The sequence below is a fragment of the Octopus sinensis genome, linkage group LG17 (assembly GCF_006345805.1).
Source record: "Octopus sinensis linkage group LG17, ASM634580v1, whole genome shotgun sequence".
Classification (NCBI taxonomy): Eukaryota; Metazoa; Mollusca; class Cephalopoda; order Octopoda; family Octopodidae; genus Octopus; species Octopus sinensis.
In genome coordinates this window covers 7,288,372-7,310,576 of record NC_043013.1, presented here as the reverse complement: position 1 = coordinate 7,310,576, position 22,205 = coordinate 7,288,372, and the positions used below count along the sequence as shown (strand labels likewise).

The following is a 22,205-nucleotide window of genomic DNA, read 5'->3' as shown; positions in this document are numbered from 1 at the left end:
GATATTCTCCAACCATCTCATTCTTGGTCTACACTTAAATCTGTCATGCGATTCTTTTCTGTGATATTCTAATCACATCCAAGCAGGACCACTACCAGAGCAGCTGTCTGGCACGTAAAGAGCACTATTTGAGTGTGATCGTTGTCAGTGTCGCCTCACTGGCACGTGAACAAAACATTCAAGCGAGGTCATTGCCAGTGCTGCTGGACTGACTCCTGTACAGGTGGCATGTAAAAAACACCATTTTTGAGCGTGGCCGTAGCCAGTACCGCCAGACTGGCCCTCGTGCCAGTGGCACTTTAAAACCACCCACTACACTCTCGGAGTGGTTGGCATTAGGAAGGGCATCCAGCTGTAGAAACTCTGCCAGATCAAGATTGGAGCCTGGCACAGCTATCTGGTTCACCAGTCCTCAGTCAAATCGTCCAACCCATGCTAGCATGGAAAGCGGATGTTAAATGATGATGATGATGTCTGTAGTGATGTTTCAGTGTGAAGAACTAGTGGCTGGCTCAACCTAGATAGACTCACAAGAAACGAGTTAACATAACTATACAGACAGGGAGACATATACAAACACAAACACACACACACACACAAGAAGAGATCCTTACCTTGACAGTGATGTAAAACAGGTTATTGAGTACCATTTCTGTTGCTTGTGCAGATCCCCATCCTTCGTCCTTCAGGTGAGTCTTAGATGTGGTCACACTGAAGGCATCCGGAGGAGTCTTCATTGCAGAAGTCGGGGACGCTGCAGCAGTTGGTGCACTGGAATCAATAAGCTCCATATTGTACAGCCAGGGCAGCAGACATTGCAGCAAAACTTGACGAAGGGCAGGCTTTGCTGTTTGGAACCGGTGACTAATCTCTGAAAGAAGAAATGGTTTTTAAAAAATTGAAAAATAAAAAAAATAATTATATGCAAGGGACATAATGGTCATTAAAGCTTTAGCATTCAGATTACTCTTTCAAATGTGCTGCTTATTTATTCAATTTGCTTTTTTGCTTATTTTCAGAATGACATTGTAGGATAGGTGTGAGAAGTCAGATCTGGCTGGTTTCAACATAAAACAAGGAGAACTGGGCTGGATATCATCATCATCGTTTAATGTCCACTTTCCATGCTGGCATGGGTTGGACGGTTTGACTGTGGGCTGGCGAACGAGATGGCGGCACCAGACTCCAGTCTTGATCTGGCAGAATTTCTACAGCTGGATGCCCTTCCTAACACCAACCCCTCCGAGAGTGTAGTGGGTGCTTTTACATACCAGTCAGGCGGTGCTGGCAACGACCTCGCTCGAATTTTTTTTTTACACATGCCAACAGCACAGGTGCCAGTAAGGCAATGCTGGTAATGATCCCACTCGAATGGTGCCTCCTACATGCCACCGGCATGGAAGCCAGTTAGCCACTCTGGCAACGACCATGCTCAGATGGTGCTCTTAGCACCCTACTAACACAGGCCACAAGTGCCAGTAAGGCGAAAGCCAGTTTAAATACTAAACGGTCAAAGATGAAGTTAAAACGCTGTTTAGTCTCAGATCACTCCTGATTCAACAGAAATGTACAACAAAAGGCTTTCCAGTCATGACTCTCCTGCATATTAAGAGTTAAAAAAATTATAGAAAATTTCCACAAAATTCTTGCCACTGACAAAATAAATAAACCTACTTACCCGAAAACATCGGCATAGTTAGATCCGGGTGGAGTTTCGACAGTTGTTCTGTTAGTACTGACTGAGAGTGGGAATAAGACACAGCGAGTTTAATATCATTGAGTGGGGGTTTCAGCTGTTGTACGGCATCATCGGAACTCTCGACAAAGACTGGCGCATCCTGGAAGAAGCGCGTGTCTAACAATTGCAGAAGTTCCAATGCAGTCTCATGTGTTTTGATGCGAGGGCAGCCTACATGCATTACTGCGAGATTTAGCATCGATACATGATCGCATGGATATTCCCTGTGAAAGATAAACAAACATTTTATTGATGAAAATCGCTGTTGATTATTGCTTCAGCCAAATCTACCCACATACATGCCGTAAATCTTCGAGTATAGTCTGCCCTTGAGTATAATACCCAGGGGATTTTTAGGGGGCTGTACTTCTGAAAAACCTAAACCTTGTGTATAATACGCACTCCTTCTCTAACTTGAGTCATGTGTAATTAAATCAGCAGCACCTAGTCAAACAAACACTTACGCGCATGCGTAATACAATAATGGTGATGTTCTTAACTGTTATATGGGAATGTAAATATGTTTGCAAATTGTTTTTGTTACATGTTTTTCTGTGTTCTGAATACTTTTATTTTAATAAATGTTGCTTACTGCAAGTTATGGATGATTCTTTTATGACTTCATTGCTTTCAGGCTTAGCTTAAGGTATTTTCGTGCCCACATCACAAAATGCGTCTGAATAAATGTTGCTAGACAGCAAATAGAGACTCGGACGTAGCTTAGAAAATATTTTTCATTTTTAACCTCGTATATAGTACACACAAGGAATTTTGACCATTAAATTTTGGGGAAAAAATGCGGATTATACTCGAAGATTTACAGTAATCATATATATGTAAGGTGCAGACATAGCTGTGTGGTTAAGATGCTTGCTTTGCAACTATGTGGTACTGGGTTCATGGTGTGTGTGTATGTGTATAGACACACACATGTGCAGCAGGTTCCTTTCAGTTTTCATCTACCAAATCCACTCACAAGGCTTTAGTTGACCTAGACAGTGCTGAATTAACTATTAAGCACTTTGTTAGGGCATCAAGGAAGTGGCAGCACCACAGAAATAGTAAATGGCTTACAGTACAAAAGAAATCACTTTAAACTTGCTGAAATAATATTTGAAGTGGTTTATATGATTGGAAATATAATTTCAAAGGTTTCATGGTGTCATGGTAAGGGTCTGATCAAAGACTTTACAATTTAAAAAAAAGCAAGAGAAAATTTTTCAAATATAAATAAAGTGGAAGTATACAAAAATAAAAATTATTTTCTTACTATTTGTTTTGTTTCACTTTGAAAATAAAAAAATTATTTCATGGTTTATTATTGTTTATATTTTGAATTACACCAAAACATTTTAAGTGCTTAGGGCCTGCATGAGTTTTAATCTGGCCCTGAAAACACTTGCCCAAGGTGCAACAAGTACATATATTTTCATTTACTCTTTACTCTTTTACTTGTTTCAGTTATTTCACTGTGGCCATGCTGGAGCACAGCCTTTAGTTGAGCAAATCAACCCCAGGACTTATTCTTTGTAAGCCTAGTACTTATTCTATCGGTCTCTTTACCAAACCACTATGTTACGGGGACATAAACACACCAGCATCGGTTGTCAAGCGATGTTGAGGGGGACAAACACAGACACACAAATATATACACTCATACATATACATATATATATATATATACATACATATATATGCCATGCTTCTTTCAGTTTCCGTCTACCAAATCCACTCATAAGGCTTTGGTTGGCCCGAGGCTATAGTAGAAGAGACTTGCCCAAGGTGCCACACAGTGGGACTGAACCCGGAACCATGTGGTTCATAAGCAAGCTACTTACCACGCAGCTATTCCTATGCCTATATTTGATGTTTTTTAATCAGAAAGTAATTTTTATTTTTATTTTATTTTCTCATGGCACATTAGAAATGGGTTGATAGTTTGAGTGGAAGATGAAGACATAGATACCTGGTTTTAAAGACAGCTAACAGTGCACTGAGGCAGCCATCTGCAACAGATGTGATGCCAGTGTAGCAACAATCAATCACCCAGTCTAAAACATTCTGTCCATCATAATTGAACTCCAACAAAAGAGTCACCGTTTCTATGGCAATGTTATAAACCTGTAATAATAATAATAATAATAATAATAGTAATAATAATGATAATAATAATAACAATAATAATAATAATAATAATAATAATAATAATAATCATAATAATAATAATAATCATAATAATAATAATAATAATAATGATGATGATAATGATAACAAAAATAATAATAATAATAATAATAATAATAATAATAATAATAATAATATAGTAAAAGACACTTGTCCAAAGTGTTATGCAGTTGGACTGAATCAGTAAACCATATGGTTGTGAAGTAAACCTTTTGAACATATAGACATGCCTGTGCCTCCACATTAATTACTACTACTACTACTACTACTACTACTACTACTACTACTACTACTACAACTACTACCACTACATCATCGTCTAATATTTGTTTTCCATGTCGGCATGGGTTGGATGGTTTGACAGAAGCTGGGCAGCTAGAGAGCTGTCCATGCTCCACCTGTTTGTTTTGAAATGGTTTCTAAGGCTTGATGCCCTTCCTAATGCCAACCACCTTACAAAGTGTGCTGGGCTGGGCACACATTACATGCTACTGGCATGAGTGCGCTCTGCGTGGTACCAGCACAAGTGAAATTTATGTGCTACTGGCACAAGTGCGTTTTATGTGGCATTGGCATGAATGTTGTTTTACATGGCACCAGTGTCATCATCATCATCATTTAGCGTCCGCTTTCCATGCTAGCATGGGTTGGACGCTTCAACTGGGGTCTGGGAAGCCAGAAGGCTGCACCAGGCCCAGTTTGATCTGGCAATGTTTCCACGGCTGGATGCCCTTCCTAACGCCAACCACTCCATGAGTGTAGTGGGTGCTTTTTACGTGCCAGACGAGTCTGGCAAATGGCCATGATCGGATGGTGCTTTTTATGTGCCACCGGCATGGGGGCCAGGCGAGGCTGGCAACGGCCACAAATGGATGGTGCTCTTTACGTGTCACTGGCACGGGGGCCAGGTGAGGCTGGCAACGGCCATGAATGGATGGTGCTTTTTACGTGCCACCGGCACGGGGGCCAGGCGAGGCTGGCAACAGCCACCATCGGATGGTGCTTTTTACGTGCCATAAGACAAAAACCTCTCAGTTGGAAGAGGGAGTGGAGGCATGGTCTGTGCAGTGGGGATCCTTGGGGATTTTCTCTCAAATTTTACTGTTGTTCTTGTCATTGTTGAGGATAGAGATTAAATTGGGATATAAAGAAAAGGAGTAATTTATATAATGATTAAAAAAAGATAATCACAACAGAGATTTAAAGATAATAAGAATGACATTAAGGATATTTAAAAAAATTTGATTTTACCTGGTCATTTTTACTGGTGAGAAATGTGTTTAGAAAATTATAAATATAACCATCTTCATTGAGACCAGACACATCAAAAACTGGACCACAGCAGAGGATTGCACACATGGCACCAACAGCAGCAATCTCAAGGTCTGTTAGAGGATCTTTCTTTGAGGATCTACAGTGAGAGAAAAAATAAATAAAATGAAAATACCAGTATTTCTAAGTATTTTCCTATTTTTCCACTTTATTTTTCAATTTTACTAAACTGCTCATTTTATATATCTACCCCACGCCTTTCTCCCCATATATAGGAATATACCACTTAACTTTATAACTACCCCTTATTCCATTTCTAATTTCCAGTCGGTCAAAAGTTTCACAGAGGGTCAGCATGTAACACCAATTGATCATTACCATTCTCACTTTCTCCTTTCACTTTTCACTTATATTTTATTTATTTTTCCGCTCTGATGATGTTTCATGATTCATTTTTATATAACTAATTACCTACATTGATAACTATCATTGCTATTATTGTGGCAGCTAGAACTGAGAATCATGATAATCGAAAAAGCTGTAAGTCAAGGTTCTGTCTTTTTGTAACTAATTAATAAATGATAATTGATGTAAATCAATTGTTATCCATTAATTGTATCTCTATTTTCTGCTTTCCTTTGTATATATATATGCATAGCAGCGTACGTACAGTTTGTTCTCTTATATATATATATATCATCATCATCGTTTAGCGTCCGTATGCCATGCTAGCATGGGTTGGACATATATATATACATGTATATATATATATACATGTGTGCATGTCTTTGTATCTGTATACATCCTCCTACCACTGCTTGACAACTGAGGATGGTGTGTTTACATCCCCACAACTAAGTGGTTCAGCAAAAGAGACAAATAGAGTAAGTACTAGGCTTACAACGAATAAGTCCTAGGGTAATATATTTTCCAAACATCAGCTTAATAATACTGTTTTACTCTTTTATTTGTTTCAGTCGTCTGACAGTGGTTATGCTGGAGCACCACCTTCAGTCAAACATATCGAACCCAGGACTTACTCTTTGTAAGAATAGTACTTATTTTATTGGTCACCTTTGCTGAACCGCTAAGTTATGGGAATGTAAGCACACCAACATCAGTTGTCAAGTGATGGAGACGGGATAAATAAAGACACACAAACATAAACATACATATATATATATATATATATATATATGATAGGCTTCTTTCAAACTCACTCACAAGGCTTTGGTCGACCTGAGGCTATAGTAGAAGACACTTGCCCAAGGTGTCATGCAGTGGAACTGAACCCGGAACCATGGTTGGGAAGCAAGTTTCTTACCACAAAGCCACGCCTGTGCCTATGACAAACTAAAGCCGAGTACTTCAACAGAAAAATGGTAACAAAAGGATACAAAAGATCAGAAAGTTCTGAAACTCACTTGGTTTCTGAAGTGGAATTGTTTGGGTTTAATTGTCCAGCCCAGTTTCCTAACAAATTAAATAAACTTTCTTTCACAGTCTTTGAGAGAAGTTTTTCACGAGAGTTTACTAGAAAAAGAAACATATATAGATATATACATATATATAAAGAATTAAACGCATGAAAGAGAGAAAGAATTTAATAAATGAAAGATATTGCAACTGGATAGATACTTAAGCACCATTAGAGATGAACCCCATCTCCCAGGATATACACAACGAGCACAAACTGACTCAAACTCGCTCCTACACATGTCAAAATTAAGCAGAGAATACAACCTGGCAACCTCACCAGACTCTGAGGGTGGAGTCTTCGACTTGGCCTGAGCATGGACTCAAACCCAAATGAAATGAAATGAAATGAAATGGGGGAGAGAGAGAGAGAGAGAGGAGAGAGAGAGAGAGAGAGAGAGAAGAGAGAGAGAGAGAGAGAGAGAGAGAGAGAGGGAGAGAAATGAGAAGAACAAAAGAAGTGAAAAAACATGGAGCAATCAATAGGTTCTTTTTAAATTTAAATAATTAATATACTAAAGAGTACTTAAAATATAAATCAGTAATATACTGAAAATCTTGATAATGCTTATGAAAATTTACAGATAACAATCATTACAGCGTCTACAGGTTTGTATCTGCTTATTCATAAGATATATATAGCTGTATATAGTTATTAAAACAGTATGGATTATGCATGAATATGTATTTATTTTATTTAATCCTTTTTTTTCACCACCAGATAAATAAGGCTTCAATGATTCAAAACCATTTAGACAGGTCTTAAGCAATTCTCTATGCCCTGCCCCATATATATTCATTTCTCTTATCTTTAACTATTTTACAACAAAACTTCTTTGACCATTGAAGCTTTTGTTTTTGATGAATTGTCCATCTTAATGCTACCCTGGGGCATCCTAAACCACTAGCATTTTATTTCAAGGACTACATGACTGCAGACAGTCTTGCAATGCAGTTCCTTATTTGAGACTTTTTTAGGTCAGAGGATGTGGCAGATTTTCTTTGGGAACACACAGGTGAAGTATTGATCTTTTGCATGTCATCTTTTACCACCTACCCTATAAGTCTGTACTGAAACCATTTCAAACACAGTGTGGTCATTGCCAGGGCTGTACCTTCTCTCTCATTCTGTCCCTAATAAATGCATGAATATGTATTTATTTTATTGGATCAATCATCATCTTCACCAGTTAAATTCAGCTCTTACCAGTTAAATATGGATTCAGATAGAATCTATTATGAATTTCAGTTAGGTTTCCTCAAGCTGTTACCTCAAATCTAAACACAGAAATCTATATCTGCCACAGGAAATATCATTAGCATAATCAATTTGGTCATTAGTAATATCGTTAGATATCGTAGTTCATCAAATAAAAGATATTGAACAAAACTTACAAGGTGTGTTCCATATCAACTGCTGTATGAATCCACTGAAATGTAAGCGGATTTCTTTAAGGTTTGGCAAATCTTTCTCATTTTCCCCTTCAAGATAGAGTCGGGTGCCTTCAATATAGTCCAAGAATGTTGAACTCAGACTGTTGTTGTCAGTATCAATGCCACCGGGAGTTCTACAATTTAAACCCAAATCATAAGAATTAAATAAATAATACTAGAAAAGAAGACTGGATCTACTACTACTACAAATAACAACAACAGCAGCAGCAGCAGCAGTAACAACAACAACAACAACAACAACAACAGCAGCAGCAGCAAGAACAACAACAAATGCAGCCCAAAAGGTCCCTGAATAGGGTTTGTTTAAGGATGTTGAGCAAAACACCCATGTTTCCAAAGAACCTCTAAGAATTCCTTTCAACAAATGGTTATGATGCTCCCCAACTACTTCTGCTCATTATCAGAGATGCACATATCAGCCACCAAGGGACGTGCTCAACTGGTTAAAGTCAAACAACCAACAAGCAAATCTGTGGTACTGAGCAGAATATTTGCTGTAGCCCATCTTTTATACCATTTTTTGAATTTTTATCACTTTTTGTTTTGAACTTGACAAAGACAAACTTACTGTCGAAATATCGTTCAACCAATAAGATATCTATTGCAATCGCATTGTGCTCTTCATATAATCATCATCATTTAATGTCCATTTTCCATGCTAGCATGGGTTGGATGGTTCAACCGGGGTCTGGGAAGCCAGGAAGCTGCACCAGGCTCCAGTCTGACCTGGCAGTGTTTCTACAGCTGGATGCCCTTCCTAACACCAACCACTCCGTGTGTGTAGTGGGTGCTTTTTACGTGCCACCAGCACAGGGGCTGGAGGAGGTTGGCAAACGGCCACAGTCGGATGGTGCTTTTTATGTGTCATCGACATGTAATAATAATAATAATAATAATAATAATAATAATAATAATAATAATAATAATAATATAATAATAATAATAATAATAACTCAACCTGTAGAAAATTCTAACTGGGCCCCACCTGCAAGGTCATGTGCTGTTCATCTTGATATGAGATCACCATGTCGCGCACATATGGTTGTGATGCATGTGCCTGGTGTACCCTTATCAGACGGGTAGTCATGATGGGTATATTGGGCTTCGTATATTTTATCCCAGTGTCACTTTGATGGCATGCACTGCTCTCTCACTCAATAATAATAATATTAATAATAATAATAATGATAATAATGATAACAACAATAATAATAATAATAATAATGATAATAATAATAATAATAATAATAGTAATAGTAATAATAATAATTTTCTTCAGAATGAGTCAGGCTTTAACATGAAATCCTAAATATTATATAATCATGTAAAAGCACCCATGCTGGTAGCACTTAAAGCACCCATACCAGTGTCACTTCAAAGCACTCCATACACTCTGTAAAGTGGTTGGTGTTAGGGAGGGCATCCAGCTGTAAAAAACCATGCCAAAACATACAATTGGTGTTTGGAAAGCTCTCCAGCAGGCCAGCTCCTATTCAAACTGTCCAACCCATGCCAGCATGAAAAATGGACATCAAAAGATGATGATGATGATGATATATCATCATTTTCTTTTTGTCTGTATTTCAATGTTTGTATGGTTGAGAATCCTATAGCTGCCAACAAATCATTAATGCAAATAACTATTTTTATAAAAATGTCTCTAAACATAGTTGTTTGACCTGTTTAAACCAGCAATCAAATCCACTTTAAATTACAATGCATTGTCTTAAATAAGAAAAGGACATATTACTAGACTAGTCCTAGATCTTATCAAGGTGAACTTATGGCACGAGTGCCAAAAGTGACACACTGCAGGTTTTAAGGTGATATGTGTTGGGAATTAGAGAAAAAAAATTCTCCTGCTGTGTCATCATGTTATAAAAATCTTATCAATGGTCATTTAGCTAAAACTAAAAAATACATGTATTTGCCTAAGTGATACTCGGACAACAGGGTTATTAAAGAAATTGAAATTTCAACACACTGGGCTAAAAAGATGTGTTATTACTATCCTAGATACTGCCAGATGGTGAGAATTGTTATAGCTGGAATATCTATCAATTTATCTATCCATCCAGTCATCTATATCATCATCATTATCGTCATCATCATCATTATTATTACTTCCGCCTTAGCGAAGGCGGAGGTATTGTTTCCAGTCATGTTTGTTTGTCCGTGAACAAGAAATCTTAAGAACATCTGGATGGATTCGGATGAAACTTTCAGGGATGCTTGGTTTCATGACTGGCACGAACTGATTCGATTTTGGGATCAATCCAGTACTGGACAAGAATTCTGGATTATTTTTCCTGATTTTTTTTTAACTTAATTTTTAAGAGCAGTCAAGTTCATTTTTAATGACTGGCACAAACTGATTAAATTTTGGGATCAATCCAGTACCGGACTCAATTTTGGGATCAATCCAGTACCGGACATGAATTCGGGATTATTTTTCCTGTTTTCTTTTTTTACTTAATCTTTGAGAACAGTCGAGTTCATTTTTAGCATTCTTGTTTGTGAGAGCAGTCGAGTTTATTTCAGATATTCTCATTTGAAAAATCATCTGTGGCTAATCTTTGAGAAGAGGTTGGTGTTGCCTTGGCAGAGGTCTTCACTCTCTAAGTGCTCTTATTATTATTATCATTATTATTATGGCAGTGAGCTGGCAGAATCATCAGCATGCTAGGCAAAATTCCTAGCAGCATTTCATCCAACATTACGTTCTGAATTCAAATCCTGCTGAGGTTGACTTTGCCTTTCATCCTTTTGGGGTTGAGGAAGTAAGTACCAGCTTGGCACTGGGATGATATAATCGACTTACCCACTTCTCCAAATTTGCTGGCCTTGTGCTTATTATTATTATTATTTACCTTTCATCCTTTTGGAGTTGATAAATTATGTACCAGTGAAACACTGGGGTTGATGTAATCAAATAGTCCCCTCCCTACAAAAAATTTCAGGCCTTGTGCTTTTAGTAGAAAGGATTATTATTATTATCATTATTATTCATGCGGTAAACTGGCAGAATTGTTAGTGTGCTGGGAAAGTGCTTAGTGGTATTTCGTCAATCTTCACATTCTGAGTTCAAATGCGGCCGAGGTTAACTTTACCTTTCATCATTCAGGGGTTGATAAATTAAGCATCAGTAAAACACTAGGGTTGATGTAATTTACTATCCCGCTCCCCAAATTTCAGGCCTTGTGCCTGTAGTAGAAAGGATTATAATTATTATTATTATCTAATGTCTGTTTTCTATGCTGGTATAGGATAGATGGTTCAACGAGCGGTGAGCCTGAGGACTGCACCAAACTCCAAAGTCTGATTTGGCATGTTTTATAGTGGTGGAATGTTTTGGCATGCATTCCAGCTGTAGAATGCCAACCACTTTACAGTGTACCACGTGTTTTTTTTACATGGCACTGGCACCAGTGAGGTTACCAGGTAACTCACAAGAGAATCACACTACCCACACACACAAGCAGTTGCCAGAGATAGCAGCTATATATCTCTTAATCCAGACACTTTACTATCTTCAATAAAGGAACCACACACTGGTGAATGTGTTCCTAAATACATTGTCTGAAAATATATGATGTGATGGTCATGGCTAGAATACTCTGTCCATATCTCTGAACAGAGTTCTTCAATGACACAATCACTGATACAACTACCACAATGCAATCTCAATATACACAGTTTGAAAACATTCCAAAGAGATTATATTCCAGAATAATTAACCATTTTGACACCAGCCTGTCTGAGACCACCCTTGGTTCTATGAGACAAACTTCATGTTTTAACCCTTTTATTACTAAATTTCAGTTGAAATTCACTGTTTATTTTTAACAAATAACTTTAATAGCAGTTAAGTAAGATAACTCAAACATTATCAAATTGGTGTTTAGAATAATAGATTAACATGAAATTTTAATGGAAAGTTTTAATTTAAAACACTTTGAAACAAGAATCTTGTATCACAGAACCAGGAACAGTCTCAGGTGGGTTGGTATTAAAAGGATTAGAGTGGTCTAAATTAAAATTTCATATTACTTTCAAGTTAATGTTCTAAACACCAAACACCAATTTAATCATAAGTAAGATACAGCATTAAATTCTTCATAAATTTCCAAAATTAATTAAAGCAAAAAGTAAAGTATTTCAAGAGAAATGGTAACGAAAGTGCTAAAGTAATCTAAATTAAAACCTTCGTTCAAAATTTCAAGTTGCATTCCAAACATCAGCTTAATAAGAAACTTATTTTTGGTAACAAAAGAGCTAAAGTATTCTAAATAAAAACCTTTCAAATTTCCATGTTACATTCCAAACACCAGCTTAATAATAGGAAATTTATTTTATTAAATTCTTCATTATTTTTCAAAATTAGTTACAATAAAATGTAATGTATTTCAAGAGAAATGGTAACAAAATGTCTAAGAAATATAGTAAATGTTTTCAAACTGTGTTCATTGAGATTGCATTGTGGTAGTTGTGGCAGTGGTTGTATCATTGAGGAACTCTGTTCAGACATATGGACGGAGTATTCTAGCCATGACCATCACATCATATATTTTCAGACAATCATCATCATCATCATCCTTGCTTAACGTCCGCTTTCGATACTAGCATGGGTTGGATGATTTGACTGAGGACTAGCAAACCAGGTGGCTGCACCAGGCTCCAATATGATCTGGCAGAGTTTCTACAGCTGGACGCCCTTCCTAATGCCAACCACTCCGAGAGTGTAGTGGGTACTTTTATGAGCCACTGGCATGAGGACCAGTGAGGCCATACTGGCAACGGCCACACTCAAATGGTGTTTTTTACATGTCACCTGCACAGGAGCCAGTCCAGCAGCACTGGCAATGATCTTGCTCGAATGATTTTTCATGTGCCACCAGCACAAGAGCCAGTAAGGCGATGCTGGTAACGATCACACTTGAATGGTGCTTTTTATGTGCCACGGGCACGGAAGCCAGTTAGCTGCTCTGGCAACAATCACACTCGGATGGTGCTCTTAGCACTTTTCTTCAAAATTTCAAGTTACATTCCAAACATCAGCTTAATAAGAAACTTATTTTTGGTAACAAAAGAGCTAAAGTATTCTAAATAAAAACCTTTCAAATTTCCATGTTACATTCCAAACACCAGCTTAATAATAAGAAATTTATTTTATTAAATTCTTCATTATTTTTCAAAATTAGTTACAATAAAATGTAATGTATTTCAAGAGAAATGGTAACAAAATGTCTAAAGTGATTTAAATTAAAACCTTCTTTCAAATTTTCCTGTTACATTCCAAACACCAACTTAATAAGTTATTTTTACAAAATTCTTCAATATTTTCAAAATTAATTGAAGGAAAAGCAAAAGAAATATGATAATAAAATAGTTAAGACAACAGCTAAGAAATATAGTAAAATAAAAACAAATAAATTAAATTGTATTTACGGTTTTGAAAAAGCTTTGTTTGTTGCTAGAAGTTCAAAGATTCGAGCCAACTGGGAACGGAGAAGGTCTCGCTTTCTCTTTTGCTTCACTTTGTCAGCTTTTTTGTCATTGGACTCTTTGATAAATGGCTGCAGCTCCTCCATAAGTTCTCTATGAAATAATGAAATATATATATATTATATTATATAAATGGCGGTGCATCAGCATGGCTGCAACTCTGAGCTGAAAATTAAAAAAAAATATATATATATATATGGAATATGAGATGTTTTGGCACAGCTGTTTTGACGCTACTTATTTGGCATTACTGATTCAACACTGGCTGATTTGACATTTGACATTTTAATGTTTCCTTCATTCTCTTCCTCCCTCAGTCTCTGTTTTTGTAAGTATATAGTTATGTTTGAAGGTATGTGTAATCTCTCTTTCTCTCTCTCTCTCACTCTTTCTATCTGTATGTGTATATTTTTACACATGTAATTGTGTATGTATGTTTTTGTCGCCAGTGCCAAAATGTACTGTCATTAAAACTGGTTGAATGACCCATCAGCTATGCCAAATTGTCAGCATCCAAACAGCCATACCAGATCATATATATATATATGATGCATAATGCAGCCTTCAGGCTCACTGGATTCTGCCAAACCATTTAACGAATGACAAAATGGAAAACAGATGTTAAATGATGATGATGGAGATGATGATGATCAATAATGATAATGATAATGATGATGGACTCTCCCGTTAAAGACAATGTATGAGCATCCAGATTTTGCCATACGATCTGCACAGATGATTTGTTTATAGTGATTAAATTTTCATGCTGCACATCAGCTCACTCTCTCCATCAAATCGACATTGTCTGAACAGGTGCACTGTGCATCACATGTCAGGTGTCAAAGTGATTGCGGAGCTGCGTGAGATGAAGTGTTTTGCTCAAGAATACAACACACCATCTGGTCTAAGAATTGAAATCACGATTGCTAGGTCATGAGTGCAACACCCTAACCACTAGGCCAAGTGTTCTCACATGATGAAGATAATAATAATAATAATAACAATAATAATAATAATAATAATAACAATAATAATGATAATAACAACAATAATAATAAAATAATAATAATAATAATAACATAATAATAATAATAATAATAATAATAATAATAATACTAATAATAATAATAATAATATATAATAACAATAATAATAATAATAATAATAATAATAATAATATAATAATATAATAATAATAATAACACAATAATAATAATAACAATAATAATGATAATACAACAATAATAATAATAATAATAATAATAATAATAACAATAATAATAATAATAATAATAATAATAATAATAATAACAATAATAATAATAATAATAATAATAATAATAACAATAATAATAATAATAATAATAATAATAATAATAATAAAATAATAATAATAATAATAATAATAATAATAATAATAATAATAACAATAATAATAATAATAACAATAATAATAATAATAACAATAATAATAATAACAACAATAATAATAATGATCCTTCCTACTACAGGCACAAGACCTGAATTTTGGTGGGAGGGGACTAGCCGATTACATTGACCCCAGTGTTTTACTGGTACTTAATTTATTGACCTTGAAAGGATAAAAGGCAACATTGACCTCGGTGGAATTTGAACTCAGAATGCAAGGACAGGCTAAATGTCACTAAGGATTTTGCCCAGTGTGCTAACGATTCTGCCAGCTTGCTGCCTTTAATAATAATGATAATAATGATAATGAATTCTTACTTAAAAACTGCTGGGTTAGTGTGTCCCAGTGCACTGACCACAATGTCCCTCATGTCCGAGTGATCACTTTTCATCAGTGGCACTAACAGTCGAAACAGGTTCTGCACTTTAGATTCAGTGTTGTGTGGTGGGCTCTTACTTTCGGTTTTTTCAGAACTGCTGTTGTTATTGTTGTTGTTGTTGCTGCTGTTGGTGTTGTTATTGTTGCTGCCATTGTTGGTATTGTTGTTGTTGTTGCCGTTAATCTCCATAGAGGAACTGTTAATTAAAAGCAACACTGGATTATCCATTATGTTAAATAAACACATGCTTAGGGCATCAATGAAAGTGGGGTGGGGTGATGGGGGGGGAGCAGAACGGAAATGGTAAATGGTTTATGGCACAAAAGAAATCACCACCGTTGCTAAAATAATATTGGAAGTGGTTTATATAATTGGGAATATAGTTTCAAATTATTCATGGTATTATAGTGAGGATCTGATTAAAGCCTTTGCAATTAAAAAAAACATAGGAAAATCTTTTTAAATATAAATAAAGCGGAAGTATACAAAAAAAAACACTATTCTCCATCTTGTTGTTAGTTTTGTTCCATTTTGAAAAATCTATTTTATCGTTTATTATTGTTTATACTTTTATTCCGTGCCTGTGGCATGTAAAAAGTACTGACCGATCGTGGCCATTGCCAGCGTCGCCTGGCACCTGTGCCGGTGGCACGTAAAAAGCACCCATTACACTCTCGGAGTGGTTGGCGTTAGGAAGGGCATCCAGCTGTAGAAACACTGCCAGATCAGACTGGGACCTGGTGCAGCCTTCTGGCTTCCCAGGTCCCGGTCGAACCGTCCAACCCATGCTAGCATGGAAAATGGACATTAAACGATGATGATATAGATGGGGTCACCAAAATCTTTTAAGTGCTTAGGACCTCTATGAATCTCAATCTGGTCCTGATTAGAAAACTACACTCTACACATTTAGAAGTTCATTCTTTGTAAGTCAATTAATGCATATGTAAGATAGGGGAAAGGTCAATGGAGTCTGATGGAAGGGTGGAGAAGTGTCAGGGTGTTAGAGGAGTTGGGCACTGTGGTATAGGGGTAGCCTAATCTGAGAAAATTAAAGGGAAATGACACCAGAGTGTTTGAAGGTCGTAGTGGGGTTAAGTGTCAGAGTGCTCAACTGGTATTTATTTTACTAAACCTGAAACCTGAAAGGATGAACAACAGTCAACATCTGTGGAATTTAATTAACAAAGGTAGATATAATGACACCTGTGTTAACCTGTATTAAGATTCTATTCGATGTTTACTGGAGGGATTACCAATTAGCACTGACAAGGGGGTGGGGGTCATCTGTTCAGAATAAGTGAAAATGATTTTTCCGAGCAGATGAATCAATTTTACTATTGCCTGAAATTATCTTTTAATCCTTTACTTGTTTCAGTCATTGGACAGCTACTCTGCTAGGGTGACCCCTTAAAGGGTTTAGTCGGACAAATCAACCCTAGTACTTTTGTTTTTTTTTAATATCTGATACTTATTCTATTGACCTCTTTTGCTGAACCAATAAGGTTATGGGGATGTAAACATACCAACACCAGTTCACAAGTGATGGAAAGACAAACACAAAGACACAACACACACACGCACAATGAAACAGGCTTCCACACAGTTTCCATTCACCAAATTCACTCACAAGATATAGGTCAGCTTGGGGCTACAGAAGACACTTGCTCAAGGTGTCATGCAGTGGGAATGAACCTGAAACCATGTGGCTACAAATAAAATTTGTTAACCACGCAGCTATCCAAGTTAAAAATATATTGTTTCTTTTATATCTCATTTTGATTTTCCTCAATTTTTGTCTAACAGGATGCTCTACCACTTCTACTAATCCAATAGAATAAAACAAAACTTTGGAAAAAAAAAGTGTTTATTATAAAAAAAAAAAACTAACATAAATCAACAAAATAAATAAATAAAATAAGAAGGTATTTTACCTGAAATCATAAACCATTGAAAACTGGGTCCCTTGCTGGGCCAGACTACATGCCAATACTGTGTAGCTGTGCCACAGATGTAGGAAAGCTTCTGTCTCATTGCTTACCTTCTTGCTAACAGAACGGAGGATACTGGAAGCTCGGTTATCATTGCTCTGAGCACTACAAGAACAAAAAAAGGGAAAAAGTATACCAAAAGCCAAAAAACAAAAACAAAAGGTAAATATAGCAAAGATTTAACCAATGTACCAGCAATTCTCAACTGGGGTCCATATAAGATTTTGCAATAGATTGTTTATACTCCAACAATACACAAAATGTTTAAACACCTTTCTTTAATACAATTCCTAATATTTAATAAAAAAACTATTTGATTGTCCGGAAAGTTCGTGCCGATTTATAGTAGCTTACCTTTCGACTTATTTTAGAACAGGGTTAAGTCCATAGAATAGGATTTGACTACACCTCCATTTAGAGCACACTTTAAGCTATCTTTTCATGGAAGAAGGTTTATGTTCCCATAACCTGTTAATTCTGTAACCCTTTAAAATGGAAGATAAAAAAGTTCATTTTCGGCACTTGATGCTTTGGGAACCAGACAAAAATTGCTGCAGCTCGGCTGAGATGTGTTACCCCACCCTCCATATTGCTCCTTCAGATTTCCACTTATTCAGGTCTCTGCAGAATAGTCTTAATGGTAAAAATTTCAATTCCTTGGATGACGTAAAAAGATACCTCGATGAATTCTTTGCCATGAAACCACCTCAATTCTGGGAAGAGGGTATTTTCAAGTTAAAGGAAAGATGGAGATGCATTGTGCAACAAAACAGTTCGTATTTAGTTGATTAAAAATGTAATGGCAAGTATTTATTGACCTTTTTCTTTCCTTTAAAAATCGGCACGAACTTTCTGGACAACCCAATATAATAGGAATTTCTAGACATCGAATGGCCATGTGAGGACCAAACCACTGAATAAAATAGGGACCAAAGGGGGCCATCAGAAAAAATGGTTGAGAACCCCTGTTCTGTACACTCATTATTCAGAACTCATTTGTCAAGAGATGTGCTAGAACAGAATGCTTGTCATAGATGTGTGACAAACAATGTTCAATGACCCCATCGACCCTAATCCCTCTGTTTGCCATTCACTGTATAAACAGCATCTCATTAATTATTAAGGTTCCATTCAAAATGCACTAGTAATTTATTTTTTGCTTGATCTCCAGTTTGCCACAGATTCAAAGATACTGCTAGCCACTGTTTTAATCTGTTGAGTTCAATAATTGAGTAAAATATAAATTACGCTAGAATTGCAACAGATGAAAACAGTTTCTGAGATTTTAAGACACATCTTCAGACTGAGACTTTAAGCTCTAGTTTGTTTAATTCATGCTTCAATGCAACAGACATCACTCCACTCAACTCTGCTCAGAAACTTAGGCATTCACCATGTTTCCCTTGAACCACATGTCAATAGTTTAGACCTGCACTTAATCAAATACTCACCTCAAATCAACCAATGGGAAAAGAGACTGAAGCCTCGAGTAAACGACCATCCATGCATAACCAATAGCTGGAGGGCACTGACTGAATGATGATGATGATGACGGACATGATGACGAAGACGGTGAGACAATATTGACAAGGCACTTGACCCAAGGGTCTGGTTGGCTGAAGCTCGTATTCACCATTGTATACTGCTGGATTTCCTCTGAACGCTGCTTTGGCGCTGACCAAACATGTGCGGCTCGGTCAAGAATCCACTGCAGGTCAATGTTGGACACAACTAATACAGCAGCCTGCCAAAGGAAAAACAACACCATTTTTGAGTATTGAATAAAAATGTTATTATATTTTGTTTATTGTATTATTAGTATTTAGTTATTGTATTGTTATGTTTGCACATTTTTGACATCCTTGAGGCTTGGCAGATTCATCAGAACATTGGGCAAAATGTCGTATGATATTTTGCTCTAGTTCTTTATGTTCTTTATGTTCTTTATGTTATTTTAACTGATAGATTTGTGATGTGGAGAGGGGGTCAAATATGAAGAAACATTTCTAGAGTTATCTGTGACTGGAATTTTCGTCAAGTCAACAGTCTTGGATTTTGTTTCTGGAAATGGTATTTTCCATGTTTCTTCATATTTGACCCCCTCTCCACATCTTCACAAATCTACCAGTTCTAAGAGAATGAGAAAAACCTTTATATTTACCTTTTCTGATGCCGGTAAGTAAGGTAGGACCTGTTTCACGGCTGCAGGGCTGTGTGTATTCATCATATCAAGTAAACAAGGAGTAGAGACCTGTAAGAATAAATATTACAGAGCTTATGTATTTTTTCTTTTGTCTTTTTTTTGTGTCTGTTTTATTTTATCTCTGTTTCATTTTTACAAATAAAAATGTATGTGTGTATGTGTGTGTGTTAATGACAAAAGAAAAATAACAGGAGTAATGGAGGTACATTTTCTTTCCTTAGTATAAACAGGTATAGGACAGTGAGGTGGCACAATGGCCAACAGCATAATGGCTGTCTTTATGTTCTGAGTTCAAATTCCACCAAGGTCAACCGTGGCTTTCATCCTTTTGGCATCGCTAAAATAAATACCAGTTGAGTACTGGGTGTGATGTAATTGACTTAAAACCCTTGCCCTGAAATTGCTGACATGGTACCAAAATTTAAAACCAATATATACAGATATAAAACATTTGGATTTTCCTAAGGAAACTATAGAATATTACTTCTTTGTATTTTTTTTTTGTGTTGCTGTATTGCACTGCAGAGTCAATCCTTCTCAATAGCAAAAAAACCAAGGTTAGCTGTATTATACAGTTTCCTCAAGAAAATTTAGACTTGTTTTATATATATATATATATATATATATATATATATCAAGAAAGAAGATAACCATTCCACCACTTTCTGACATATTTTTCTATATATTTTTCTATTAATATATTTCACTGTACTGTATATTTCCAAGAATTCATATATATATATATATATATATATATATATATTCTCATGAATTTCATTTTCTCTTTCTCTCACTTGTTTTATATATATCATCATCATCATCATCATCATCATTTAGCGTCCGTTCTCCATGCTAGCATGGGTTGGACGGTTCAACTGGGGTCTGTGAAGCTGGAAGGCTTCATCAGGCCCAGTCAGATCTGGCAGTGTTTCTACGGCTGGATGCCCTTCCTAACGCCAACCACTCCGTGAGTGTAGTGGGTGCTTTTTACGTGCCACCTGCACAGGTGCCAGACAGAGCTGGCAAACGGCCACGAACGGATGGTGCTTTTACGTGTCACCGGCACGGGGGCCAGGCGAGGCTGGCAACGGACACGAACGGATGGTGCTTTTACGTGCCACCAACACGGGGCCAGACAGAGCTGGCAAACGGCCACGAAATGGATGGTGCTTTTACGTGTCACCGGCACGGGGGCCAGGCGAGGCTGGCAACGGGCACGAACGGATGGTGCTTTTACATGCCACCGACATGGGGGCCATATATATATATGTATGTAAAAGTAAAAAAATATACAAACTGGAACAAGAACGTGAAACATTTAGAAGACGACACAAAAAACACGGACGGGACATTTGAAGCCCTCAATCATCAGTCAAGAACCGAATCATCTTCGCAATTTCGGCTGATTAATCTTGAGATATATATTCTTTTATTTGTTTCAGTCATTTGTGACCCTAAGACTTATTTTTTGTAAGCCTAGTACACATTCTACCAGTCTCTTTTGCTGAACTGCTAAGTTATGGGGATGTAAACACATCAACATCGGTTGTCAAGCAATGGTGGGGGACAGACACACAAACACACACACATATATATATAAGGAAAATCCAAATGTTTTATTCCTGCATATAAGGGTAAAGACCCCCTTCGGTCATGAATGACCATGGGATTGCACCTAGAAAGTTACCCTCCTAGACACAAGTCCGGGCAAGGTTGTTTATGGAAGACCAGCAGTCGCCCATGCATACCTGCCTCCCCTCTCCATGCCACCAGTGTTATCCAAGGGAAAGACAAAGGTTGATACAGCTTGGCACCAGTGACGTTGCAACTCATTTCTACAGCTGAGTGAACTGGAGCAACGTGAAATAAAGTGCCTTGCTGCATATCATCATCATCATCATCATTTAACGTCCGTTCTCCATGCTAGCATGGGTTGGATGGTTCGACCGGGGATCTGGGAAGTCAGAAGGCTGCACCAGGCTCCAGTCTTATCTGGCAGTGTTTCTACAGCTGGATGCCCTTCCTAACGCCAACCACTCCGTGAGTGTAGTGGGTGCTTTTTACGTGCCACCTGCACAGGTGCCAGGCGAGGCTGGCAACGGCCACGGTCGGATTGGTGTATTTTATGTGCCACCGGCACGGAAGCCAGACGAGGCGGTGCTGGCATCGGCCACGAGTCGGATGGTGCTTTTTACGAACCACCAGACCAGGGATCCTGGCTGGTTCAATTTGATTTTGATTTCGCTTGCCCCAACATGTCTTCGCAAGCAAGGGGGTTGGCATGGGTGCCTGTCATACGGTCAGATTGGTGTATTTTACGTGCCACCGGCACGGAAGCCAGTGGAGGCGGCGCTGGCATTGGCCACGAGTCGGATAGTGCTTTTTACGTACCACCAGACCAGGGATCCTGGCTGGTTCAATTCGATTTTGACTTCGATTTCGATTTCGCTTGCCCCAACATGTCTTCGCAAGCAAAGGGGGGTGGGGGGTGGCATGGGTGCCTGTCGTCGGATGAGGTTCTATATCGACTTCGCTTGCCTCAACAGGTCTTTGTGTCCAAGGGAGGAAAGGCA

The 22,205-nt window shown here is 37.3% G+C and overlaps 1 protein-coding gene across 8 annotated transcripts in view; it reads right to left on the bottom strand.

Annotated features, from left to right (window-relative positions):
* LOC115221035 (protein furry) overlaps window positions 1-22,205 on the bottom strand; it is a 234,962-nt gene that overhangs the window by 74,309 nt on the left and 138,448 nt on the right. For all 8 annotated transcript variants that reach the window (XM_029791247.2, XM_036510295.1, XM_036510300.1 and 5 more), the window contains exons 20-30: window positions 19,591-19,680; window positions 18,881-19,173; window positions 17,373-17,534; window positions 15,377-15,634; window positions 13,574-13,723; window positions 8,066-8,238; window positions 6,619-6,727; window positions 5,174-5,333; window positions 3,705-3,859; window positions 1,679-1,962; window positions 615-871 (exon numbers count right to left, since the gene is read on the bottom strand). In XM_029791247.2, coding sequence (XP_029647107.1) covers window positions 615-871; window positions 1,679-1,962; window positions 3,705-3,859; window positions 5,174-5,333; window positions 6,619-6,727; window positions 8,066-8,238; window positions 13,574-13,723; window positions 15,377-15,634; window positions 17,373-17,534; window positions 18,881-19,173; window positions 19,591-19,680 — 2,091 coding nt within the window. The remainder of the gene's footprint in view (window positions 1-614; window positions 872-1,678; window positions 1,963-3,704; window positions 3,860-5,173; window positions 5,334-6,618; window positions 6,728-8,065; window positions 8,239-13,573; window positions 13,724-15,376; window positions 15,635-17,372; window positions 17,535-18,880; window positions 19,174-19,590; window positions 19,681-22,205) is intronic.